Source organism: Lissotriton vulgaris, chromosome 3_1 (assembly GCF_964263255.1).
Source record: "Lissotriton vulgaris chromosome 3_1, aLisVul1.2, whole genome shotgun sequence".
NCBI lineage: Eukaryota > Metazoa > Chordata > Amphibia > Caudata > Salamandridae > Lissotriton > Lissotriton vulgaris.
Genome location: NC_141689.1, coordinates 572,250,631 through 572,278,617, shown reverse-complemented (window position 1 = coordinate 572,278,617; position 27,987 = coordinate 572,250,631). Strand labels below are relative to the sequence as shown.

The 27,987-nt window shown below is 42.7% G+C and overlaps 1 protein-coding gene across 1 annotated transcript in view; it reads left to right on the top strand.

The window, feature by feature from the left end:
* HAPLN1 (hyaluronan and proteoglycan link protein 1) overlaps positions 1 to 27,987 on the top strand; it is a 299,937-nt gene that overhangs the window by 124,620 nt on the left and 147,330 nt on the right. Inside the window, exon 2 of the mRNA XM_086960855.1 lies at positions 25,965 to 26,097. Within this exon, the coding sequence (XP_086816981.1) occupies positions 25,995 to 26,097 (103 nt within the window). The 5' untranslated portion in view covers positions 25,965 to 25,994. The remainder of the gene's footprint in view (positions 1 to 25,964; positions 26,098 to 27,987) is intronic.

Genomic DNA, 27,987 nt, shown 5'->3' with positions numbered 1-27,987 from the left:
AGGAAAATATTTATCCACTTCGGTATATTCCTTCCACTACACCTCATATTTTAGGCATTTGTTCACTTCTCTTTCCCACTCTGGAAAGGAATTTACTCTTGCCCTTGACAGATGTAAATCCCTATTTTTTTCCCAGGGTGGGAAGGGTTTGTAAATACGTCTGTGGATACCCACAAGCACACTTCTGGGTTTTGATTAAATTACATGGCATTCCCACTGTTAGACCTGGCATCTTTTGCGTGGTTTCCCCTGACTTTTTAGATGCTTTGGGTACTATGTCACTGCTGATCAGTGTCAAAGTGCAAGAGCTCTCTGAGTAAATTTTATTGTAATTGGTTATCCATGATTTGCATATTTGTTTTACCAGTAGCTCCCTAGTAAAGTACTGAGTGTGCCAGGGCTGGTGATTCAAATGCTACTAGTGGGCCTGCAGCACTGATTGTGCCACCCATATGAGTAGCCCTAAAATGGTGTCTCAGGCCTGCCACTGCAGTGCCTGTGTGCAGTTCCTAACTGCCATGCTGACCTGACCAGTGTCCCCAGGCCTAAACCTTAACTTTCTGTACACATTGGACACCCCTATGCATGCCCAAGGAACACCCCTGGGCAGGGTGCAGTGTATGTGAAAGGTAGAGAATGTACTAATGTGGGTGACATGCTCTGGTAGTGAATTATATCCATTTTCGTTTTTCACTACTGAAAGGCTATCTTGCCCATAGGAGCAAGATAGAAAATTAAAGTCTGGTATCCCTGAACTCAGAATTTAATAACACATCTTTTAGGAAAGATGGTTTTTAAAGCCTGTGATTGAAAACTGCACTTTTAGAAAGTGGCTGTTTTCTTGTCTGACCTTTCTGTGTGCCTTGGCCTGTTTGTGAATTGACTGTCTGGTTTGTGAGTGACAGGGGCTGGGTTGGTTCCAAGGAGCTGAGTGAGTCAGCCCTAGGCTGAATAGCTGCATCAGCATCGTGAGTGGTAGGAGGGCATAGCACCTGGGCCTGAATAGGGCTGGGCCTGAATATGGCTGTGCCTGCCTTCCACAATGCTGGCTCCAAATCCTGCTGGGCAGCTGACGACCCTGCCCCTCTCTCTCAAAGGAAAGAAGAAGTCAGGAAAACAAAATGCTCCAGGACTGAACAGAACCAGTTTTGACTAGGACAAGGCCTCTCTGCTCTCAGAGAACAAATAGAATTTTAGCATAAAAAGGGATGCCCAGACCTCAGAAAAATTAGATCATCCTGGAATAAAGAAGGAGCCTCTGACAAGAACAAAGCTAGAAGACTGAAGAAGAAGAACTGACCTGCTGTAAGGCTGACCTGCAGTTGCTTTTCTTCCAAGGAGAGGGGAAGGACTTTGCTGTTGATGTGCCCCCTTGCTTGAAGAGATCTTCAGGGGCCTTAGGAGAGCTGGCCTCCTGTTATGAAGTCCCAGGAACAAAAGGACTTCACCCCCAGCTTCACGCCTGAACTCTGATGTGTGAGTTCTGCCCTTCCTAGAGTGCTTTAGCCATTTGTGGGGCCTCTGGAAGTTTTTGCCTGCTGTTTGGGGAGCTGGAAAAGAAGAACAGAAGATCTACAATGTGCACGCATAGCTCACTTGTGAAGCTCATCATCGACAGTGCAAGAAAATTACCGTCACCGTGAAGATCGTCGGAGCGCATGTTGCCGCTGCAAGAACTGACGCATTGTTTGCTTGCGGAACGCATCGCCGTTGTGCGGGAAGATTCCTGCCGCTTCAAGTATCGTCACAGAGCCTGTCATCGCTGTGAGAAACCGGCGAATCGCTGGCTTGCGGATCGCATCCCGTCGCTGCGAACATCATCGCAGAGCCAACGCTTCGAGGGGCCCTGAGAGGAAATGATCAACGCTGCGCTGCGCATCGTCGCCGCACCGGAGATCGTTGCCATCCCGAAGATCGTCACATTGTGCCTGTGCGAGACGCTTACTACCGAACCTGCGCACCAGAATCCATACAAGATATCGCATCCCTCCCCATACAGACTGGATTTGTCGCAACACGCCCGCTGCATGCAGCAGGGTTGTTGCATTGCCTCCCCAGGATCTCAGGAGTGACGCATCACTTGTTTTTCAATGCTGCAGCTTCAACTTGGAATTTTTGTCAAATCTACAGGTACTTTGGGCTAAAAGTGACGCAACTGTGGATTATTTTGATGCAAACCCTAGAACTCTTTTAAACTCATATTCTTGAACTGTGTATGTTGGATTTTTGTCATTTTGGTCTTGTGTAGTTTAGATAAAGATACTTTATTTTTCTACACTGTTGTGGAGTCCATTTGTGGTGTTTTCACTGTGTTACTGTGAGTGTTGGTACAAATACTTTACACATTGCCTTTGATAAGCCTGCCTGATCGTGCCAAGCTACCAAGGGGGTGAGCAGAGGTTATCTAAAAACTGTATGCCCCTTACACTGATTATAAACAAGGGTCCCTATTTGGTCATTGGTACCTACCTCTGCCAACTAGAGACCCCCAGATCAAACACAAACCGCCAATGGACACTCCAAAAACACTTCATATCACTGCTCGTTGATTTAATTTTACAAAAAAAATGTTGTGTTAGTAAATCCTTTTGTGAATAGATACAGCAGTTTTACAATTGCAAGTAAAAATAGCCTAAGTTTGAAACTCTTCGTTTTCCATTTACCCATATAAATAATTATTTTTTGTGTCTCTTTTCTGCATTCTGGCTGCTGTATTCTTTATTCTGTTTATTTCTTTTGTGTATATTGCATCATTTTTGTACATTTTGTGAATTTGTACCGCCTTGACTGACAATTAACCAATATTTCACTTCTAAAATATTAGTTACATGTGTAAAATATGATCATTGACTAAGAAATAGTTTACTGGCTTGGAATAGAAGAAACACCTCGTCAACAACATAACTCTTTCTTATGTGTCTATATTTTTCTACTTTCTGGCAGCTGTTTTCCTTAATCTAATTACTTATTTGGTATATACTATCAGCCCGCCCCAGCGTTGCCTGGGGCAGAAAGGGGCTGCGGGCAGTACACACGCTCCCGCCCGACCCCCTCCCGTCCCGACTCCCTCCCGCCCCCACTCCTCCCGCCTGCCCCTCTGTACACACCCGCTCCCCTCCCGCCCCGACTCCCTCCTGCTCCGACTCTCTCCCGCCCTGATTTGAAGGTTTACTTAAGTCAGCTGCCGCTCCGCTCCTCTTCACATGCAAGGCAACCATTTGCTAGCGCTCCGACAACTACACACCCCAGCCTTCTGGATGACGGCTACCTTTTTGAAGCCTGTGCACACCATGTGAATAAAACGAGCGCACCCGCTCCCGCCCCGACCCCCTCCCGTCCCGACTCCCTCCCGCCCCCACTCCTCCCGCCTGCCCCTCTGTACACACCCGCTCCCCTCCCGCCCCGACTCCCTCCCGCCCTGATTTTAAGGTTTACTTACCTCAGCTGCCGCTCCACTCCTCTTCGCCATGACGCACCCGCGCTCCTCACTTCACCGCAGCTCCATGTCTGCCGCTCCAACACGTCATCATCACGCACGTCGCGTCACGGCCAGCGCTAGGTCCCAGCCGGCGCTACTTTCAGGGGACTACTTTGTTTAGAAATTTGATTTTTTTTAATTTACTTTTTTTTTAAATTTATATAGCCTATGTCCATCTACACACCCTGACAGTTTCATAGATGTATTGGGTGTGTAGATTGGCGCTGTGGTTCCCGAGTTTACCTGGCCAAAAGGTGCAAGTTCTCTCTTTATAATAGTAGTATACATTGCAGCATTTTTTTACATTTTGTGAGGTTGTACAATCTTAACAGCAATTACTTAATATTTAATTTTGTAAAATATTATACACATGTGTAAATTATGATCAGTGACGAAGAAAGTATTCACCAGCTTTAAATAGATGAAACACCCAATCAACATTTTTTAAGAACTCTTGAGTTTAAGGACATCAGCAGGTGAAATTCCAATCAATTGTCTTTATAACAGTCAGTATTTCAATTACAATTTAATATTCCCCTTAACTTTTACTGAATTCTATTTCTAAGTCGTCATACATTTGAAACATAAAAATAGGTCTATTTTTCAGACAAAATGAGCTGGGTGTATCATGGATCTCTACTCTGGATTTCATGAATAATGATATATAGTTACAATGATCTTAAGAACACTCTAAATTGCACTTCAATGGATTTCTATGAAAGTATGCATTGATATACAAAACAGTTGCTCAACCAGATTTGCACGGATGCAAATTACTTATCAAATTGCTATAGGGCAACATTTGCAATCATCTGTTTGGTTGGAAATATATACAACTTCCCAATCTACAAACAATGTGCAAATGTTATTTTTGTTTTATTTATACTGTTCTTCACTACTCAATGCTCATCACTCCTGTTAAAGCTAAGAATGTTTCTGTCTATACTGACTGGTCCATCTAGGCTTGTCAATCCAAAAAAGGTAATATCTTGGATATGTTATTTAGTTTTATATTGTTGCTTGCTTTATGGGTCTCAGTGTAGTACAAACTCAACAAAATTCTCGATTGTAATATTAATTTTAGCTTTGTTATATATTACTTTGGTGCTAGTGCTATTATTACTAATGTTCATGACACCAGGTTAAGGATTTTTCACCCAATTTTAGCCATTCAATTTAAGCCAATGACTCCCTGTTTATAAATATTTTCTAAACTTTCTTATACCACCTGGAGAAATGGACTTTGTGACAATCATAGATCTAATGATGTCGTACTTTTGATATATATAGTAAGAGAAAAAGGGATATCTTCTGGTTGCCTTTTCATAATTTCCAATGGCATATGAATCAAAAAGATGATATATAGTTTATGGAAATCAACCTATGACCATCCATAAGTATATCTTTCTTAGGTTGTAACTTTTTTTCTAATTCTCTTTCTTCCTTCTTTTTCTTCCTTCCACCCCTTTCACTGTCTTTGTTGAAGGCCATTGTAACACAGCCTTTTATTCAGTAGGAACACTATGCTTTAAGGTCTATCCCACTTAGTGTGCATGCTGTAGAATGCAACACACATTCAAAGAGGAAAAAACAAGAAGAAACTAAAACAATTCCCCTTGTTTTACCTGCCTCAAGAAGGCACAGACTTTTGGCACAAATCCCGGGTACACTTCTTCGTAGATAGGGATTTGTGTCAGAATTCTTATGTGGTTACACAGGAATGCACATGCACTAATTATGCAAAGTCCTGTAAACGCAAAGTAATGCAAGGCAGTGTATCGCATACGTTTGTACTACTTTTGGTTACCATTCAACACATAATTCCAGAAATAAACCTTGAAGCATGCATCTGGCACAGATTTCCAGGCATATTCCTAGGATTGGTTGTGAATGGCAAATAAACCTAAAAATATGACCGGGAAGAGGTGTAAATCTTCATCTGTATTTTGGTTATCTATCTATCTATCTATCTATCTATCTATCTATCTATCTATCTATCTATCTATCTATCTATCTATCTATCTATCTATCTATCTATCTATCTATCTATCTATCTATCTATCTATCTATCTATCTATCTATCTATCTATCTATCTATCTATCTATCTATCTATCTATCTATCTATCTGTCTGTCTGTCTGTCTGTCTGTCTGTCTACCTATCTATCTATCTATCTATCTATCTATCTATCTATCTATCTATCTATCCTCAAGAGATGAATAATTATTTCTCTATTTAAAAAATATTTACCTGAATCAAGTTGACTTCCCATTTTACTATTTGTACAGTGGCAGAATAAATCAATACCTTTTTCACTTCTATTTTTACAAAATATATGGTTCTCAGACTGTGTTGCTTCCACTGCAAAGTTGTGAATGGCAAATAAACCTAAAAATATGACCGGGAAGAGGTGTAAATCTTCATCTGTATTTTGGTTATCTATCTATCTATCTATCTATCTATCTATCTATCTATCTATCTATCTATCTATCTATCTATCTATCTATCTATCTATCTATCTATCCTCAAGAGATGAATAATTATTTCTCTATTTAAAAAATATTTACCTGAATCAAGTTGACTTCCCATTTTACTATTTGTACAGTGGCAGAATAAATCAATACCTTTTTCACTTCTATTTTTACAAAATATATGGTTCTCAGACTGTGTTGCTTCCACTGCAAAGTGCTGGATACATCTTGTTGCTACCTTAAACTAAAGCTGGGTGATGAGAGGCTGTAGGTACCAGGCCAGGCAAGACTTCTCAATAAAGCTAACAACCAAAATAGAGTTGATCATGATATTTTGGTTGGCTGACACAAGTTACTTAGGATCTCTGGCAATGCCATGAAATAATTCCCCTCCTTCCTGACTGACTATACACAAGTGGTTTCTTTGCCACCACACTAATCTGTGGTGCTCTCATGGCTATAGGAGGTCACTCGGAGTTCTTTGTTCTCCACTAATCTATTTAATACATTTTCACAACGTTCAGAGACCTTGTCTTTTACTTTTTTAAAGGTTTCTAATATGGAAAACATCCAATTCATCATTTTAATTATTTGGCTTTCCATGCTACAGTTAACTGAGCATGCATAATACTATAATTAGACTATGACACTCCCCTTTACTTGTTGTCTTATCCACAGTTCTAGAAATTACAGGAAATGGAATATATGGCTGTCTCTATGAAGATAACTAAGTTCCTGAGCACTGTTGTCAGAGGAACAAGGCACCTCCCCACAGGCAAGCCCTCTCTGTCCGCTCTGGGCGCCAATTCATCTATACTACTATTATAAAGAGAGAACTTGCACCTTTTAGCCAGGTAAACTCGGGAACCAAAGTGCCAATCTACACACCTGATACATCTATGAAAATGTCAGGGTGTGTAGATGGACATAGGCTATATAAATTTTTTTTAAAAAGTAAATTAAAAAAATGACGTTTCTAAACAAAGTAGTCCCCTGAAAGTAGCGCCGGCCGGGACCTAGCGCTGGCCGTGACGCGGCGTGCGTGATGACGACGTGTTGGAGCGGCAGACATGGAGCTGCGGTGCAGTGAGGAGCGCGGGTGCGTCATGGCGAAGAGGAGCGGAGCGGCAGCTGAGGTAAGTAAACCTTAAAATCAGGGCGGGAGGGAGTCGGGGTGGCAGGGGAGCGGGTGTGTACAGAGTGGCAGGCGGGAGGAGTGGGGGCGGGAGGGAGTCGGGATGGGAGGGGGTCAGGGCGGGAGCGGGTGCGTACGTTTTATTCACATGGTGTGCTCACGCTTCAAAAAGGTAGCCGTCATCCAGAAGGCTGGGGTGTGTAGTTGTCGGAGCGCTAGCAAATGGTTGCCTTGCATGTGTAGAGGAGCGGAGCGGCAGCTGACTTAAGTAAACCTTCAAATCAGGGCGGGAGAGAGTCGGAGCAGGAGGGAGTCGGGGCGGGAGGGGAGCGGGTGTGTACAGAGGGGCAGGCGGGAGGAGTGGGGGCCGGAGGGAGTCGGGACGGGAGGGGGTCGGGGCGGGAGCGGGTGTACTGCCCCCAGCCCCTTTTTGCCCCAGGCAACGCTGGGGCGGGCTGCTAGTACTTAATCAAAGAGCTATTCAGCTCCTGGATGACAGTTGGAAGCTCAGGCAAATTGGCTTTTAGAGGCTTTAGGCAGGCTAAAGGTAACTTTTTTAAAGTACCTTTAGCAAAAATATTTGTTGCAAATCTGACTTTGCAAATGAATTGGATTTGTAATACCTATTTTAAAAAGTCCAAAAATTAACATCTTCTTTGGTTCCTAGTTGGAGAGAACTGTATTAACTTTAATAAAGTATCCCAATGCTTTCCCATGATTCAGCTAACCCTGCTACAGTGAAAATAGCTTTTTAGGCATTTCACTGAAAGGATATGTTCAAAATGTAACTTTTGCATGTTCTTATTTTAAATAACATCCATCGCCCCTTATGAGCATTCAAAACCTACTTGAAGGTGACCTATTATTATTTAAAAGGAGTGCTAAGGCGTTTCAAAAAAAGTCATTTTGATAGGTCGAATTTGCAGTTTAAACATGCACTGGCAAATTATTGGTAGGAGGCCTATTTTTATTTTTTGCTTTGTCACTTTAGTGATGGTAAAACATGTGCGGTAATCCATTTGTGACATTTAACTTATGGGCCCTGGGTACATTTTGTACCATATATTAGGGACTTATAGGTATGCTTAATGTGCCAATTAGGAATATAACCAATGTTAACATGCTTTAGGGATCAGAGCACATGCACTGGGGTTTCGTTAGCAGATTTCCAGTGCACAGAGTCTACAAAACCAAGAGCATCATTCCAAAACATGGTAGCGATTACACCTAAAAGACACACTCTTATTGAGAAAGGAGGCATTTATCATAAGTAAATGCCTGCCTCAAGTGAGAGGAAGAACTGTTTCATGATAGGGAGGGAAAGGCTCTTCAAGCAGGTTTTATTTTTTTACTTTGATGGCTGATAATGACACTTTAATCACCTGCAGGGATCTGAATTAGTTTAGTGCAAATTTGAATTCAATTAATTTGAAATTATTCAATGGAGATGAATTTACAGTATTTAGAAATTGAGTATTAGTTGAGGGGGTGAGAACCCACTTAGCAGGCCGAAACACAAAAGTCACTAATTTAATCTGTGCTTAACAGTCTGGTAACTAGGCACATACAGTTAGGCAATGTGAAAAACGTCAAAACCGATTTAGATAAATGAACTACATTTTAATAAATAAAATTACACCGAAGCGTTAAAAATGCAATAAGTAGAACTGGAGATATGATTTTTTTTTTAATTTGAAACAAAAATAGCAGCAAAAAGCACAATTCCCCAACTAATGTAATCTGATTGTGCTAGATAGAGTCAAAGTCAAAAGTTAAAGCCAGCCACCATGAATCGCTGGTTGGATACAGAGACTAGGTTCGTCCCGATGCAAAATTTCTCTTCTGACTTTTTTATGGAGAAAAGTGGTTGTCTACTAATCATCGACATGGCAATGTGCAAGCTAGATCTGCGTAGGAGCTCGACAGAAGTTGGTTGCTGAAGAGCAGAGCCCAGGGGCTGTCATTTGTAAAGGCAGGAAAGCTCCAAGCAGTCAAAGTCTATGCCTAGGAAGACCTTTGCATTGATGTGTTGTTGCTCGGCGTCGGTCTCAATGAAGCCCTCCATGTTCAGACTTAGAAACTTTTTGGGGAAGTCATATCTCCTGCAACGCAGCAGACCAGCAAGCTGAGACCGAAAGGGGATTTAAAATCAACAGCTGCGGCTTCAGCAGCGATCCCTGTCTCTGTCAGTTCTCCAGGCAGAAAGTTAACAAAAGTTTTTATATCCCAGCTTTTGCAGTTTGGCCAAGAGGAGTACAATCTCACCCCAGCCAAGGGTTTCATACATATCACTTGGGGGTCATTATTCACTCCCACAGATGCCACCAGCAGGTACCAGGACAGATCTAGTTGAAGCTGGTCAGCTGGGCTCTTTCAAGAAAGTGGTCTTTCTGGAACTTTGTGCATGTCAATGACATGAGGTCAGCCAATGGACACCTGTAGACCACTTCTTTGTCCTGGGTACAAATGCGAGTATTGCCAGCCCCTAGGGTTCTCCTTACAGGTCTCAACAGCAGATGTAGTCCTTCTTCTGTCTTCCACAGGTCCAGTATTGCTCTCAGGAGAGGTCTATGAGGTGCACTTTTATTCCCAGTACCAGCCTGTGAGTGGAGGGCCCAGCCTTTATCCATCCCCCAACCTGTTTCTGGTCAGTTCCTCTACCTCCACCAGGATTGGTGCCAGACTGACTAGAGGGATATAGGGGAGGCAGGACGAGGTATGAGCTTTATCTGCCAGTTACAAGGTAGGCATCCGTTGAAGCTCAGGATAGGGTTGTGCTAGCCTCTCAGGTCCTCCTGTTACAGTCGAGTCCCCTCCCCACTCCTGGGTGCCTGCAAACATGCTGTACAGCATTACTTTAGCAGGAGGCACATTGGGGGGGTACACCACACGAGTAGCATTTAATTTACCAGCTCTGGGTGCATGTAACTGTATACCAGGGACTTTTAAGTAATTTGAATGTGTAAATTAGATATATACCAATGTTGACGTATTAAAAAGGGAGAACACAAGCACTTTACCACAGGTTGGTAGTAGTAACTTGCATACAGATATATAACCAACAAAAACTGATTCAGCAAAAGAAAGCAACAATCTGGGGTTACCCTGAAGAAAAGGCAAATTTCCAACATCTAGCCCATCAAGAGATCATTTCAAAGTGATTGGGACTCCCAGGTGGTATTTTCTAAAACAACCGGGGTAGACAGATTTTAATCCATTTGTTTGATTTATTTAAATATATCTTGCTTTGTTGGAGTCCTTACTGATGCACCTTTAGCAGCATTTTGACTTTCTTCAGATCTTTGTGATAGCCTTTCCTATGTCTCTTGAATTGAATGTTGCCCTTTTTTCAGGTGGTGACTTACACCCTTAATGTTCCAATTTCAGCTGATATGCTTTCATTTGCAGAGCTCACCACTGAACTATCTGACAGTGGATTTTATGTCCAACTTCGGTTTCATCAGTTTGAATGGGACTAGATTGATCAGTGAACAGAATATATTGAGGTAGAGGATTTCAAGCAAAGCATTGCCTGATTAGTTCATTTTGAATTGTTCAAAGGTGCCTTAACACCCCCAAACCCCCTCCTAAGAACATGGACAGAGGACTGTAACTGAGCTGTGTTGTGAAACCATCATGCTGGGGGCAAAGAGAGTGGTGAGGCACAACATGATTTTAGAACTAAAACAGAGATGACTTAGTGGTTAAAACAAGACTGTGATAACAATGTCAAGGTAGATGTTCCTACATAACCTTTGAATTCAAGATTCAGTATATGTCCAAGCGTACATGAGTTGTCTCTTGTTACTGGGTTGAGATTCAGTGTTTCCATGTCTTCAGGTAAGTCTGTCTCTGGTGTAGACTCTGGTCAGCCAATCTACAAGCTGAAGTCAAACATAAGACAGATTTGTTTATACAGACTTGAACTAAATCGTCAGTTAAAGGAACTCATTTGTGGATATAGAAAACAACACAACTGCATTGATGATTGATCCATTCAGGTTTATTTTACATTGGGTAACTACACTCTTGAAGGTGAGTATAGGATGCAGGGAAGTTCCATGAAGGTCACTATTCCTGTAGATAATTGCGAATCCAATACAACAGACTATTAAGGGTGGTAATTCAATGTCCATCAAATCATGTTTCATTTGGGCCTGTTATGTGATTATTATAAGGACTGTTTTGGTTTTGCCCACCTTCGAGCATCTGCATTCATCTAGAGAGAGAATCTCTGTAAGCATCCTATTTGAATGAATTCCAGAGCCTGTTCCTGTTTAGAAGATGTTGAAGTTCAATTTCTCCAAGCACGTTTTCCACTAATTTTGTGCTGGTTCACAAGTTGTCCTAACTAATAGTGACCTCGGTTATAGGCTCTGATTGAAATGTGTGTGGAATATGGTGGGGTATCTACCATAGCTGATAAATACTTTTACCCCAAAGGCCATGATACTTTCCAACCATTTGTCTTGGAAATGAAGCATAACACACAGAACCAGTACTTTATATACAGAATGATCCATGGTTTGCCAGTTGCCTGGACTTTCCTGATAACTTTCAGCATGTTTGACATTCAGAATTCTGGCAATTTGGACAATGTACCCACCATCATACCACCTGGGATTCTGATCCCTGTAAAAACTCCTGTTTTGCATAGAGACCAGAATGTAGTTCTGCTTTTGTTTATACAAACAAAACACCAAGGGTTGAGGTAAAACAAATTGCACCTGCTTTCACCTGTGGCTTATAGTTCAAATTGATGGTGCTTGTGATTCCAAGGAACACAACCCCGTTTGTTCCGTCTAGGGCAAAGCCCAAAATCGTAAGATACAATAAGAAATCAGCACCCATCCAGAAAATGTTGTCTTTTTAGTCTTCAAATGTCCATAATACATGTACAAATGCACAGTCTTGTAAAAAAGGGATCCAACTTCTTGCAGACTTTCTTTATCAAGTTCTTTATTAAAGTGTTTTGGCACAAGAAAAATCCAAGAACACAAAAGTATGCACTTCTTAGCCAGCCAACGCGTTTCGTCTCTTACAATGAGACTTCTTCACGGCTTCCACGAGAGATGGTAAGCACACATCAATACAGCATGGTAAGTTTCTCAAAAACAGGATATTATGGAAATTTTCTCTTTGTTATGATGATCAGTAGTCAGGAGGACAGAACCCATACAACGTCCGGATTCCCTGTCTGTTAGGTAACAGTATTGCTTACACTGTTTTTGCTGTGCTTACTCTTAGTAGTCTTGGAAAGGCATGGCAACCAACGGTGTATCCACATCGGCAGTAGGGCAGCAACTGGATTCGAGTTCTGCTTTTGTATTCACTGACATCTAAGATAGTTGATGCTACACAAAATGATGATGGACGGAATGTGGAACATTGTCAAACATTCACCCCCAGTCACATTCTGGGATTAATCCATTGTTATTTTGCTCACCACGCCACCTCAGTTCAGACATAACCATATGTAAATCAGTCTTGACCCTGTGCCTCATGGGAACAGTCCAGACCGAACTGCCAGGCCATGTCTTTCCTGGACCAGAATCAAGCATCCTAGGACCGGTTTCGGGATTTCACCCCTCTTCAGCCAGGATAGCTTGACTCTAGTGGTGTAGTGATCATGGGACCCACGTCTGGGCATACCCTACCTACTTTTTTTTTTTTTTTTTTTAAACTTTATTTTTGTTGGCGAAGAAAATAAAGAGGCACAAATTATGCAAGTGACAAGTCAGTTAACACAGACGGACCAGGAAGGTCAGCTCCAAAAAGGAGGTACACAGCCAGGTGCGGCCCACATCCCGGGGGCAGGGCGGCACCTCGTGAAACCTGCAAGACCATGAAGGGATTCGCCTTTGTGCTCCCAGAATCCCCTGATCAATATCAATACCTTCGCCAATTTTCTTGTATGGTGCTATACCAATCCAAACAAAAACATAACAAGAACAAGAACCCCATGAATGGCATTTGTGGCATTGATGCAATCACAGAATACCCTACCTACTTAAGGTGAAAATGGAACACAAAAAGATGATGGACGGAATGTTGAACATTGTCAAAACATTCACCCCCAGTCACAGATCTGGGTTTAATCCATCGTTATTTCGCTCACCTCGCCACCCCAGTTCAGACATGGCCATATGCAAATCAGTCTTGACCCTGTGCCTCATGGGAACAGTCCAGACCGAACTGCCAGGCCATGTCTTCCCTGGACCAGAATCAAGCATCCTAAGACCGGTTTCGGGATATCACCCCTCTTCAGCCAGGATAGCTTGACTCTAGTGGTGTAGTGAGCATGGGACCCATGTCTGGGCATACCCTTCCTACTTAAGGTGAAAATGGAACGCAAAAAGATGATGGACGGAATGTTGAACATTGTCAAAACATTCACCCCCAGTCACAGATCTGGGTTTAATCCATCGGTATTGTGCTCTCCACGCCACCCCAGTTCAGATATATCCATATGCAACTCAGTCTTGACCCTGTGCCTCATGGGAACAGTCCAGACCGAACTGCCAGGCCATGTCTTCTCTGGACCTGAATCAAGCATCCTAGGACCGGTTTCGGGGTTTCACCCCTCCTCAGCCAGAATAACTTGACCCTAGTGGCTTAGTGAGCACGGTACCCACGGCTGGGCATACCCTTCCCACATAGGGTGAAAATGCAACACAAAAAGATGATGACGGAATGTTGAACATTGTCAAAACATTCCCCCCCAGTCACAGATCTGGGTTTAATCCATTGTTATATGCTCACCACATCACCCCAGCTCAGACATAGCCATATGCAAATCAGTCTTGACCCTGTGCCTCATGGGACCAGTGCAGACCGAACTGCCAGGACATGTCTTCCCTGGACCAGAATCAAGCATCCTAGGACCGGTTTTGGGGTTTCATCCCTTTTCAGCCAGGATAGCTTGACTCCAGTGGCGTAGTGAGATTGGGCCTACCCTTCCCACTTAGGGTGAAAATGCAACACAAAAAGATGAAGGACGGAATGTTGAACATTGTCAAACATCACCCCCAGTCACAAATCTCTGTTTAATCCATCGTTATTTTGCTCACCACGCCACCCCAGTTCAGACATAGCCATATGCAAATCAGTCTTCACCCTGTGCCTCATGAGAAAAGTCCAGACCGAAGTGCCAGGCCATGTTTTCCCTGGACCAGAATCAAGCATCCTAGGACCGGTTGTGGGGTTTCACTCATCTTCAGCCAGGATAGCATGACTCCAGTGGCGTAGTGAGCACGAAACCCACGTCTGGGCATACCCTCCCCACTTAGGGTGAAAATGCAACACAAAAAGACTGTTCTCATGTGGCACAGGGTCAAGACTGATTTGTATATGGCTATATCTGAACTGGGGTGACGTAGTGAGCAAAATACCGATAGATTAAACCCAGATCTATGACTGGGGGTGAATGTTTTGACAAGGTTGCACATTCCGTCCATCATCTTTTTGTGTTGCATTTTCAACCTAAGTGGGAAGGATATGCCCAGACATGGGTACCATGCTCACTACGCAACTGGAGTCAAGCTATCCTGGCTGATGAGGGCTGAAAGCCCAAAAATGGTCCTAAGATGCTTGATTCTGGTCCAGGGAAGACATGGCCTGGAAGTTCAGCCTGAACTGTTCCCATGAGGCACAGGGTCAAGACTGATTTGCATATGGCTATGTCTGAACTGGGGTGGTGTGGTGAGTAAAAAAACGATGGATTATATCCAGATCTGTGACTGGGGGTGAATGTTTTGACAAAGTTCAACATTCAGTTCATCATCTATTTGTGTTGCATTTTCACCCTAAGTGGGAAGGGTATGCCCAGACGTGGGTCACGTGCTCACTACACCACTGGAGTCAAGCTATCCTGGCTGAGGAGGGCTGACATCCCGAAACCGGTCCTAGGATGCTTGATTCTGGTCCAGGGAAAACATGGCCTGACAGTTCGGTCTGGATTGTTGCCATGAGGCACAGGGTCAAGACTGATTTGCATATGGCTATGTCTGCATTGGGGTGGTGTGGTGAGCAAAATAACGATGGATTAAACCCAGATCTGTGACTGGGGGGAATGTTTTGCCAATGTTCAACATTCCATCCATCATTTTTTTTGTTGCATCTGAGAAAGTTGAGCCTGGATAAGAAAGACAATTTTTTTATGTGTGCAAATGGTCTGATTTGCTTAATCAGTCCGTTTGTGAAAGCAAAAAGGCATTTTCAAATGTACAAAGTCCAATTTATGATTTTATAAACTGTCACCAAATCGCAATTCAGGATTGCGAATCGATATTAGAAAGTGACTTGTTTAGGGCCTCCCTTTCTCATAACAATTGACATTGGAATGCACAAATGTTTTGCGATGCAAACATTTTAATTTTGCCACTACCTTAAAGTTGGTGGTGAGCAATTTGCAAAGGGGACGGGGTCCAGAGGGACCCCTTCCTGTTAGAGAATGAAAACATATATAATGTTGACCACTGACTAGTCTTATAAAAAGTGAAATAGAAAATGTTCTCTTGTTTTTAAAATGCATCCTGTTTTTCTTTAACCGCATCGCTGCTGCGGTAATTTTTGCGCTGTGCGGCTGTTTTCCGTTTTCCGCGTTACATGACGAGCTCAGCTCGTCATCAGCACATGTCACCCGTGGCTGATGACGAGCTGAGCTCATCATCAGCAGCGAAGGGGTTAAGGAAACGTGCTACTAAAAAAAAACAAGATTGCTTTATTCAAAAGTATTCTCAGACATAGTGGTCTGCTGAACCTAGTTGACCACCACTCCTGTGAGTTTTGCTATTAGGTCGCAAACTAAGACATAACACATTCATGGGATAAGTCTATTTGCAACTCACTGGGAATCACAGAAAGTATAAAACACACTTTTGTACTTTAGTGTTTGTGATTGCCAAGTAGCAAATCACAAAAAAACGTAATTTGGTACTTACAAAACACTAAGCTTTGTATGTCTGGCCCTAAATTTTCAGGAAGTAGGAATATGTGGGTGTGGTATGGATGTGTTGGTATGGGCATCAGCAGATCTTTAATTTGGAGGTATTGGCTAGGTGTCTGCAATAGGATGAACATAGATGTTTAGAGTGGTGATTGTGCTGATTGTGGTGAATGGAATTTGGGAACTCTCACTAGTTATTCTAAGGGGGCGGTAAAGCCAGATGATTCTCATAAAGCAATAGGTAGAACTTATAGGTGGTTCATAAGCTTCATGGCAATGGGATTGGAGGTGAAAGAAGACTGCAATTGTGTCCAGCGTTGATGTCAAAGCAATGCACTTTTGGATGTCACTGACAGAAATGAACAAGAGTGTCTGAGGTGATAGAGATGGCATGGAGAAGGCAGGCATTTGCACTTTTAGCCATTATGGCTAACAGATATCTGCACTTGTAGCCATTGTGGGTCTGCAATTACATGTAGCTGATTTTGATGCTTTACTGGTTCCCAACTGTCACATCAGGGCTGGGTTTACTAGGTTTAGCGTATTGAGCTTTATTGTCCCTAAACAAATTTTGGGTTTCTTATTTTGCCTTATATTTTATTTCTTCATTTGATTGTAGGTTTGTTTGACTTCTACCCTCACTTGTACTACGTGATCAGCTCAGAACATCACAGCATACTTCGGAAAGTACAATTAGTTTATATTCCTAGATTGGATTAAACTAGTTCTAATATCTATTTATTTTCTCATTATTTTATAGAAGAAGAGATATATTTAAATTCATCTGAAGGGAGAATCCCTTTTAAAGTTCTGTTTTGGAAAAAGGGGGTTAAATAGTTTATATGAGTCACTGCAAGGATTGCGTCACTTGCGAGTGTGCGATTGGGAGAAATTATAGATTAGCAACAAAACAAAAGACTAGTAGTGGTCTATACTCAACTTAGGAGACTGAGCAATAAGACAGAAGCAAGAGCCTATGTGTCAGGTACACTAAGTGTGTAAGAAAAAGGAGATGAATCCCATCAGCCCACCCATATGGCGGAGACTCGTCATCTGGGATTGTAATAGGTCATGGTCTAGATAAGGAGACACACCTGATGATATTGTGTGTATTTCTCCAACTCTCCAAAACCTCCAGTGATGGAACCGACCTAAGATGTTTTTTTTTTTTGCGTCCTCATTTGCCACTACGGTTTTGTTTCCATGGTGAAGTCGAGTGGTAAACGAGCGGGTTGCTGTCTCAGCTAATTAGCTGGTAGGGCTCAACTTAACCCTTGATACTTAGCCCTCAGCTCCTCCTTCTCAACCAACTTTATTTCACCAGACGAAAACCAACCAAGAAGAGAGTGGATGTTTCCACAATGATATCAGGCCCTGGGGTATGTCCAAGTGGCTTAATCATTGGACCCGGGTAACCGACCTAAGATGTTGTATGTGGGTATGATGGTGTGGGAAATTAAATTGCAGTGCAGAAGATAGTGAGAACAAAAATCAAATGTGCAACTTAAAATTGGCTACCATGATATAAGGAAAAAGTTTATTGGGGATAACTCATGGTGTCAAGATTAAAAAGAAGTGTATGACAGTCTGAAATAATGACTGCCCAAACTAGATGGTATAGTGGTCAATATGTTTCTGCCATGTAGGGGCGTCTCCCCTACCAGGCTTTCATCAGGACCTTGAAAAACACTACTGCAATAACGTACAAAAATCAAAAGTTACATTCGTTACCAAATAATACCGGATACTCTACCATCCGCCGTATACTTCCTGCGTCGGTGGTTCCTGAATTTTTAAAGGATTCTTTCCTGAAAAAAATTCAAAACACACAGATATATCTATATAGCAACTGTGTCTGACACACACACAACGTGCTTACTGTCAAAAATAGGAGTTTATAATTTGCTTCCAAAGTCAACCTTCACAGAGATAGTAATTGGAAAAAGAATCATACAAATTTTATTTTACTCACCCAAATATTATTGGGAGTAAACCTCACCTCTCCTGGCCACTGCTCAGGAAATAGAGGCCCGCTCTCTAGTAATGGAAAATAATTATTTACATATATGTGGGTTGCCCTGTCAAGGTGAAGCCCAACAAGCAAGTATCCACTACATGTGCTATCAAAAAGAAGCACTCAAAACCTTGGTATTCAGTCACTAGGCAATGGAGATGGCTGGAATTCTCATGGGCTTTTACAAAGCGTCGGACAAAATGTTGTTTTCAAAAAACACACAACCAGAGCTGTAATATGTATAGTGTATAGTGTACAGCTCTTACTAGTGTATAATATCCAAAAATAGGTAAACTGAACTAGCAATGACTAATAATTATTAAAATCTCTGCTTGGAACAAGTACCAGTTTAACTATAACAAGGCTCTCACCGAGAAAGCCCCTGAATTAAGACTTATTCATGAAAAGGAGTAGCCATTCTTGTAAAGAGGCTTTCCAAAGTGAGGCAAAAATGCATAGTAGCATGAGCAAGACTGGAGCAGCGAGACGCCCTGCCGCACCTTACCTGTCCGTCGGTACCTCTGGCCTGGTCCTAAACCATACCACCCCATTTTTAGATGACCAAATGAGAACACTTGATCTACATACCTATTTGATGGGAATCCAACACATCTCTGTACGGGTCTTACCAACAATCTCAGTAGGTCCTTCGACAGGTTTGTCCTGGCACACATTCTGATATAGAGACTTATATAGCTCTATTAGCGCCTAACTCACTTATGTAGGAGTTTTGCAGCAGCTCGGAGTACTTGAAGCTCCGTTATAGACCCCCGGTTCTTTTTGTTGTTAGGATTATAGTTAGGGGGATACGAACTGGGCAGGTCTTTAAATTTCCCTCAGACCCTTCTTCAATTGTTTGTGTTTTACTATCCCTACGCACTCCCTAAACAGATTAAATGGTACCAGTCAGTTCTGCGAACTCTACGGCATAAGTTCTATCGCACAATGTGTCTTAGGGATTTGGTTGGCCGCAGGAGAACCAATCAGCGGTTTCCTCACGTCAGCTTTGCCAATCCGAGATATGCTTGAAATATGGCAGCTTGTTAAGCGTTTTCCAACTAAGTCCGCCGACTGCATGACCAATGGCGGATTCCTGATTGGCTGAGACATGACTTTTAGCAAGACAGCACCATCACGTCGGTACCTCCCCCCTTGGTTTAGGACGAGGCCAGAGTTACCAACGGACAGGTAAGGTGCGGCAGGGCGTCTCGCTGCTCTAGTCTTGCTCATGCTACTATGCATTTTTGCCTCACTTTCGAAAGCCTCTTTACAAGAATGGCTACTCCTTTTCATGAATAAGTCTTTATTCAGGGGCTTTCTCGATGAGAGCCTTGTTATAGTTAAACTGGTACTTGTTCCAAGCAGAGATTTTAATATTTATTAGTCATTGCTGGTTCAGTTTACCTATTTTTGGATATTATACACTAGTAAGAGCTGTACACTATACATATTACAGCTCTGGTTGTGTGTTTTTTGGAAACAACATTTTGTCCGACGCTTTGTAAAAGCCCATGAGAATTCCAGCCATCTCCATTGCATAGTGACTGAATATCAAGGTTTTAAGTGCTTCTTTTTGATAGCACATGTAGTGGATACTTGCTTGTTGGGCTTCACCTTGACAGGGCAACCCACATATATGTAAATAATTATTTTCCATTACTACAGAGCGGGGCCTCTATTTCCTGAGCAGTAGCCAGGAGAGGTGAGGTTTACTCCCAACAATATTTGTGTGAGTAAAATAAAATTTATATGATTCTTTTTCCAATTACTCTCTCTGTGAAGGTTGACTTTGGAAGCAAATTATAAATTCCTATTTTTGACAGTAAGCACTTTTTGTATGTGTCAGACACAGTTGCTATATAGATATATCTGTGTATTTTGAATTTTTTTCAGGAAAGAATCCTTTAAAAATTCGGGAACCAGCGACGCAGGAAGTATCCGGCGGACGGTAAAGTTCCCGGTATTATTTGGTAACGAATTTAACTTTTGATTTTTGTACGCTATTGCAGTAGTGTTTTTCAAGGTCCTGATGAAAGCCTGGTAGGGGAGACGCCCCTACATGGCAGAAACATGTTGACCACTATACCATCTAGTTTGGGCAGTCATTATTTCAGACTGTCATACACTTCTTTTTAATCTTGACACCATGAGTTATCCCAATAAACTTTTTCCTTATATCATGGTAGCCAATTTTAAGTTGCACATTTGATTTTTGTTCTCACTATCTTCTACACTGCAATTTAATTTCCCACACCATCATACCCACATACAACATCTTGGGTCGGTTCCATCACTGGAGGTTTTGGAGAGTTGGAGAAATACACACAATATCATCAGGTGTGTCTCCTTATCTAGACCATGACCTATTACAATCCCAGATGACGAGTCTCCACCATATGGGTGGGCTGATGGGATTCATCTCCTTTTTCTTACACACTTAGTGTACCTGACACATAGGCTCTTGCTTCTGTTTTATTGCTCAGTCTCCTATGTTGAGTATAGACCACTACTAGTCTTTTGTTTTGTTGCTACATGATAAATGGGGGTGCAGACTGTGTTTTGTGGTCTCTAAATATCTACTCCCCTTGGACCCTTCCTAATTTTTTGTGTTACAGAAATTATAGATTGCCTGCTTCCCTCGGAGCCACTCAGAATTATGAACTCTTGGATTATAAAAGCCTATAAATATTTGCCTTACTACAGTCCTGATGAATTAAAGCAATGTGGGTACTTACCCTATGGTGGCTGCACTAGGTCAAGTATTAAACTTCCTGTGCCTCATTGAGTTAGACTTTACTGATTACCCAGCAACATGTATCTGTAAAGCCATACTTTTATGGGCTAATGGACTATAGAACAACAGCTTCATTATTGTTAATGTGTGCAGAAATGATGTAACAGTATCTTAATCATTCCATAACACTCCAAGGTGTCACATGAATGTTCTTTCATGGCCAAGACTTATACAATGAATAGAAAACTACCTCCCACAAAGTGTGATACACAGACCAACACATTCTCCACTATATATCTACTGCTATCTGCAATATTGCCCTCTGTACCAGATTACAGATAGTGTTATGCGGCAAGTCTTCTCACACCTCTACACACTCTCCCAGTCCTCGGTTTCAGACAGCATCTGGTTGCCGACCACCTATCTTTGCTGCCCTGATGATTACTGGTTAGGTATTGAATTCAATCGACAGTAATGCATGGACTGCATGAGAATTAGATCCAGTCAGGGAGACAACTTTTAAGCCATGATTTGCAACCCCACTGACTGACCATAGTGGGGCACTACTTTAATAATTGATTTTTCAGTTTATTTGGTAGCTGACTGCTTGTAAAAGGTTGATTGACCTTCGATGGATAAAGGATGAAAGAGCACCATGAATTTCCACTCAGTTTGACCTTTTGGGGTCAATAGGTTAAGAATGATTCCCTCAACCTTTTCAGAATGATGATTGCATCATTCAGCTTTTTTATTTTTACCTGTGTCTTGTCAACCAGAACCTTACAGACTACTTGAAGTACATTTGAAATGTAAATGCTGCAATATATTTCAAACAGGGTTTTGGACATTTTCAACTCATGTCTTCATAACTACATTCTCAGAGCTCAGGTGTGTTTGTTAATCAGTCATAACACATCTTTATATGAAAGTGGTTTTGTCACTGTGTGTTCAGAAATCACTCTTTTAGAAAGTGGCTGAGTTTTGTGCTTTAAGTATTTCTGTGTGTCTCTGCTGAATGTGGATTGACTGTCTGGATTTGAAAGGTGTGAAGAGCTGGGAGAAGTCTTGACCCAGGGAGGCACCAGGCTGCCCTGCATTTGGAGAGTAGGGGAGGAGAAGCCTGGGAGATGAAAAGACCTGGGCTGGTGCTATAAACCAACTGACCCATCTCTTGCTGAGTGATTAAGGATCCAGACCCCAGTATCAAATGGAGAAAGGTGACACTGGATGGTAGACACCCAGAACTGATTTAGGGAGGGGTCAGGGACAGGGACCCTGGAGCACAACAACTTCAAAGACATTAAGGAGTATAACTATGAGAGCTGAAACCACTGAACGTTGGAATGAAACAGAAATTGGATGAGGCTGAAAAGGCTTGGACCCATTTCATGGTGAAGAAGAGCTGCTAAAGAAGGAGCAACCAAAGAGACTGCTGGGGAAAGACCAATCCTTGCTTCGTGATCTGGGGCTGGTCTGCAGTTTGCTGTTCTAACCAAGGAAGAGGCTGTTGGGACTGTGCTTGAAGGAGCTGGATCCCCTGCTGTGTGCTGTAACTATAAGGGTGTGGGATGAGCTGGGTCCCTGTGTGGAAACACAGGAACATAAAAGTTTTGGGAGACGTTTCAAGCATCGCAGTGGGCGAGTGTTGTGGCAGCTTGAGACCCTCGGAAGTTGTGCCCTGTGATCTTGGACACGAGGAGGATAAGTGAGACTCATACACACTTGGTGCTTGTCATGGTGCACAGGAGGCGTTAGTGAAGAGCTCCTGGTCAATGTGTGCACCAAAGCTGAAGTGAGTCTCAGACTTGCTAGGTGCGTGTCTTGGTGTGCCACAGGCGTTCGAGAAGAGCGCCTGATCAGTGTGTGCACCGCATCTGGAGTGAGACTCGGATGCGCAGGGAGTGTGTCGTGCTGCACCACAGGCGCTGGCGTATCGTTACACATTGTATTATATCTCCTTTTGCCAGCACAGGATATTATTGTTACGCAGTGCACTATTGTTTGTCCATTGCAACGTGTGTGATTCTAGCATTGCGACCAGCATAGCAATTTGAAAGCAGTGGTTGGGATTTGAACCTAGCAGTCAGCCGGAACGAATATTACCCTTTATTCTATGTTGGCTTATGAATCGTGTGGTGTAGTCTGATCGTATATCTTTTTGTATAAAGTTTATACTCGTTTTTATCAAACTTGTGTGGAGTTTATTTGTGGTGTCACCAGGGGTTTGCTGTGGGCGTGGTTGCACATACTGAATACTTGTGCCTTGGAGATAGGCCAGGCTGCTCGTGCCAAGCTACTAAGGGGGTGAGCAGGGCTATCTCAAAAGGTGTCCTTATATGGCCTAACGTTGAGTGGGGAGCTCCGGATCTCGCAATTGGTGACAATAGTGCAGGACTGGGAATCCGGCTTCCAACAATATTCAAGTGCCCACGCTTTAGGTTCTTGCCTTTGCAGAGGGGCTAGGAAATTGACAAATATTTTATTAAACTTTTTAACAAGTAAAGTTGATAGTATTAATTTCACACCCGATTCAGAACAGCTGGGCTTTTGAATTACAACAAATGCAGTTAGTTTTACAGACAAGAATTAAAAAATATGCCTTGCATTCCCCACGTCCCTGAGGCGGTTGGGGCCTCCTGTCAGAATTAAAGATCAGATGGCATGCATTGCCTTCTCACTGGGACACTGGGTATTTGGTGTGGAATAGAAAACGAGCCTATAGGAGGCCTTTCATGAGTCTCCCTGCAATATTGGTCAAGCAGGCAAGGCCTTTACTAAAGGAGAAGGAGGGGCAGTTTATACTAGATACATTATGCATTCGTCATTACAACAGCAGTAAATGTGGAATTTCTAGAAACGATTAGCAGGAAAAATAAATACACTTAAGACAGTCACACAAAAAAAGTAAAACACGTGATTAAAACCTCAGGTTTCGAACACACATGTACAATTCACATTACCGTACTGTTCATAATCAATGTCCTCAACAACAATATTAATAAACTATTCAGGTAGGTATAGGAAGCATTGAACAGTATTCTTTGGATTATTGGCACCATGCATTGCCCACGAGCTGTCCAGAGTGCTGAAGTAATTGGCAGATGAACATTTGTGGACAGATTACTTGAGGAGTCACCTCCTTTGCAACTAATGACCAGGGCCATTGGAATTATGTGGCAGGAGGGGGCCAAATCATGTGGCAGGGTTGACTAAATTATGTGGCAGGAAAAGACAAATTATGCGGCTGCAATTTTAGTAACTTTTGAACCCTTGAGTTACAAACTATTTTTTGTTAAAATCTGCAGATTATAGAGCAGATGATGATTATGTGGCAAATGCTGCTGATCCATAACTATACAAAAAATTCTGTGTCCGCACAATCACATAATTCCAGTGGCCTTGCTAATAACCAACTTTCTTAGAGTTATACAAGCTGAAATACCATTGCTCAAGGGACAAGCTCTGTGGGGACTGGCCATTGATTGGCTTTACATTTAGTCTGATGGTAAATACGTATTTGACCATGTTTATCTTTGTATACTATCCTCATATTGAAGTTTATTTGAGTGATCTGTTTTAACTGTTTATGCATTTGTTTGGTTGCTTTTTGTCTATCTATTTGAAATAGGGGGTTTGGTTCATTATCTGATTGTCAGCTAGCAAAATTTCAGTGTGAGTTCAGGGGCGTAGGTGGCCTCTGACACAACAGTTTATGTTAATTTACATTTTGAGATATTTTCTTAGAACAAAATGCATACTCTCGTCCATTTTTGATCCGAGGGTGCATTTTTCATGAAGAAAATAGTGCAAAATGCTTGGAGTAAGTTGGGGGGGAAATCATGCGGCTATTCATGTTTTGTTGCAGTTAGTGCTATTTCTTAGCACGAAATGCATCCTCGGTATATTTTGGACGCGAGGGTGCACTTTTGCACTAAATAAAAATAGTGCTTAATGCTAAATGACTTTCCTCTCGTAAATGCGCAGAATTCCGCGTAATTTATCTGGGATTTTCGCCTGATCACATTGCAGCAAATTAGGCGCGTTGTGCCCACCCCTGCGCTACAGCGACAACGGCACTCAGTGGGCAACCACTTTACCTTGGGGTGCGATGCACTGAGTGCGCAACCAGTTTAACTTGGGGTACGATGCACCGTTTGTTTACAGCAGCAGTGAGTGGCCTCTGCGGAAATCCATTCATATTAATGTTTAGGGCACCCTCTGTCTGCAAATAGACACTCTTGTGAAGTGCCCTTTTATTTTAATGCCCGCGTGCCACATTAACATCGAACAAGATAGTAGTTGTAGAGGCTGCCCCTTCCTGTGCCTTTTCTCTTCATTTTCTATCTTCGGGGTCCTTTTGCCTAATTGCAGCTGGGATGCAGGCTGAGGTCGCCCCTGCAGCCCGCGGCTCTGCTGAGTGCTGACACTGTACCTGGCGCACCCGGGGTGAGTGCGTCAGCATTCTGGGGGGAATGAAGGGAAATCAATCATGGCAGCTGCAGCACCAGCAGATACGCTGCGCGCGCATGGGCTAGCAGTGCATGGCGCATAGTGGGCAAACCGTAAACTGGTAAGTCGGTCTGCATACATGCCTCAGTGAGCTAGGCACATTATAAGAGAGACCAGATTTTTTAACCAGTGAACGTCGTTTTCGCGCATCCTCTAAAGTTACTTGAAGTTTGCAAGTAAGAGGTTCAGGAAGGCTGAAGTTTGATAGAATATTATCCTGGCAGCACACACACCTTGACATTTCCCCCAAACAAAGACGGCAATGTTGCCGAACAGAAGGGCTGCTTATGAAGTCCAGTGGGCACGGGCACTGAGTGCCTTTTTGCAGAAAAGCATGGTCTGTGCTTAGCGTTTGCTTTTCTATGAATCTGAAACTTTCACGTGTGGTTCTGTTCATTTTCCGTGCCTACATCAATGTGGGAAGTGTGCATGCTGATGGTTGGACTACTGACCTATAAGGCTTGGTGTCAGCATTGTTGGCCAGCAAAGGGTTAAAGCAAGTTGTTATAAACTAGGCTTTTCAGGTTCAGTAGGACGGCTAAGTGTGCGAGGCTGGGCTCGGTATGCTTATAGCAGTGCTATTTATAACAAGGAGAGGGCACATAACATGTAGCAGCGGGCACAGTGCACGTTCCCCAAATTTCACCAGCCTTTCTTGTGTGTTATGCTCCCGCAGTGAAGAAGAAGCGTCTGGGGCAGTGCGACGATGAAGGCTCTGCTGCTGCTGCTGCTGGTCTGGGGCTGCTGGGCTGAACACCACCCCACCGAGAGCAACTCTCACGAGCTGGACAGGATCGTGCACATCCAAGGTAAGCAGCTGCCCCCCGAAAAGTGCTTAGCTGATTTCTTGATGCTCTCTGCTCTCTCGCGCACGGCTCATGTTATGCTGCATCAACTTTTACCGTGTACTTTCCCCTCCGCATCAATCCACAGCTGCGTCTGAACACAAACAAACGGTATCGCTTCACACCCCTAATGCCAGCGAAGCACCGGGGCCACCTGGAAGCATCCCGGAAGGTCAGCGTCCCGGGCGTCTGCTACAATGGCCACGGGGCGCGCGCAGCCAAGCGAGGGTCGCGGTTCCCAGTTATCTTTAGTCTCAAAAAGCACTGCGCACGCGGAGCGCTGCATCACTGCGTACGAGGAGGTCGCAGAGTTTACTGCAGGACCAAGCAGTGAAGGGGCGAGCTGCGCGTTTGTCTGGCGAAGTGCTTTTAAGTCTTCAGCAGAACATGTGTTTGCAATGTCCCCGAAAATTACAATATCTTTTTTTAATCAAAAATAAAAGATCGAGAGTGAAACATATTGAACAATACATATTGCAAAACAAATGAAAAGTGACTAATGTAAAAGGAAAATATTAAGGCGGGCTCATATTTTCCATCGTACTGTGTTACTTAACGTCCCTCTGCAGTGTGCTGTTGGGTCTGGGTTTATTTGCAGCTGAAGGCTCCCAGCTCAGGCAGAATGCAGTCTGCAGTGCAATGCAGCTGTTTTTTTTCAGTATCAGCTGCAATAGTTGGAGACTGCGCTGAGAGCAGAGAGCCACAGAGGGATGCAGAAAATAGCAAACACCAATAAAACAAGAACACTCCTGTAGCACACCCGAGTCCCGGCCACGTACAAAGTAACACTTTGCATATCACACACCACAAGGTAAGCTGACGCCATCCACCCCTTGCCATTGATGGTCAAAGTTTGAAACATAAACTTGGGGGTTGCTTTATAATAAGGCTTGTATAGTTCCCTTTCAGCGCCTGCTAATTATAATCAAGGTCATATGGGCGACTTACACATTGTCACACACTCATCATCACTGACATTTTTAGGGCTTTATATATTTTCCCTTTGGGAGTTGATAGTTCACAGCAGCGGTTCCCGTTATAAGGTATTCAGAGTTATTAAGCGCGACCCTTTTCTTTTTGGCTTCTTTTCACTTCCTTTTGCTTTTTGGCTTTAAAGTTCACTGCTTTAAATTGGTTTCAAGAGATCGCTGGTGAACATTGCGGATATTTTAATATGTGTGGTGTTTAATCTTTTACATTCATAAATACTGCTGTCCTTTAAATGGTCAATTTACCATAACTTCGCTTGTATGAACATATTGCAACCAATATCCATATTCTGGCGTTTGAGCTTCTATTTTCTCAAGTGGAATTTCCATCTAATAATTACAGTGTTTACTTAGGTCCTGTACAGTGAATATGATACTTACTACAATCAGGCAGTTTATTACTTTCTGTTTTAACAAACAATGTAATCTTTAGAAATAACTAGTTTGTCCTTAGATAAAAACTTTACTGAGTATGGTACATTTATAACTGAATAAAAGTATTTACTCTGTTAAAGAAATAGTCACCTTCCAAAAATCTATACTTGGTGGAAATTCTAAAGACCTTCTGTATCGAACATCCTTTTTACTTCCATTAATTGTCACCCACAGTCCTTCCCTCACATGATTTCTTCACTGTGGAGAACAAGAGTGGCTCAGCACTAACACAGGGTGCTTCTGTACATCCCTCTTTCTGCCTCTTCTCAATGTGATGGGGCAGGGATTATTTTCTGAAAGAATTAGTGCCTTTGCCCAAAGCTCTGCTCAGAAGCCTGTGGCTGGGGCAATTCATTATCTGTGTGCTGAATACCAAAGACGTGTGGTTTTCAATCCACCTGATGCCTCTTAGCCTGATACCAGACACTCC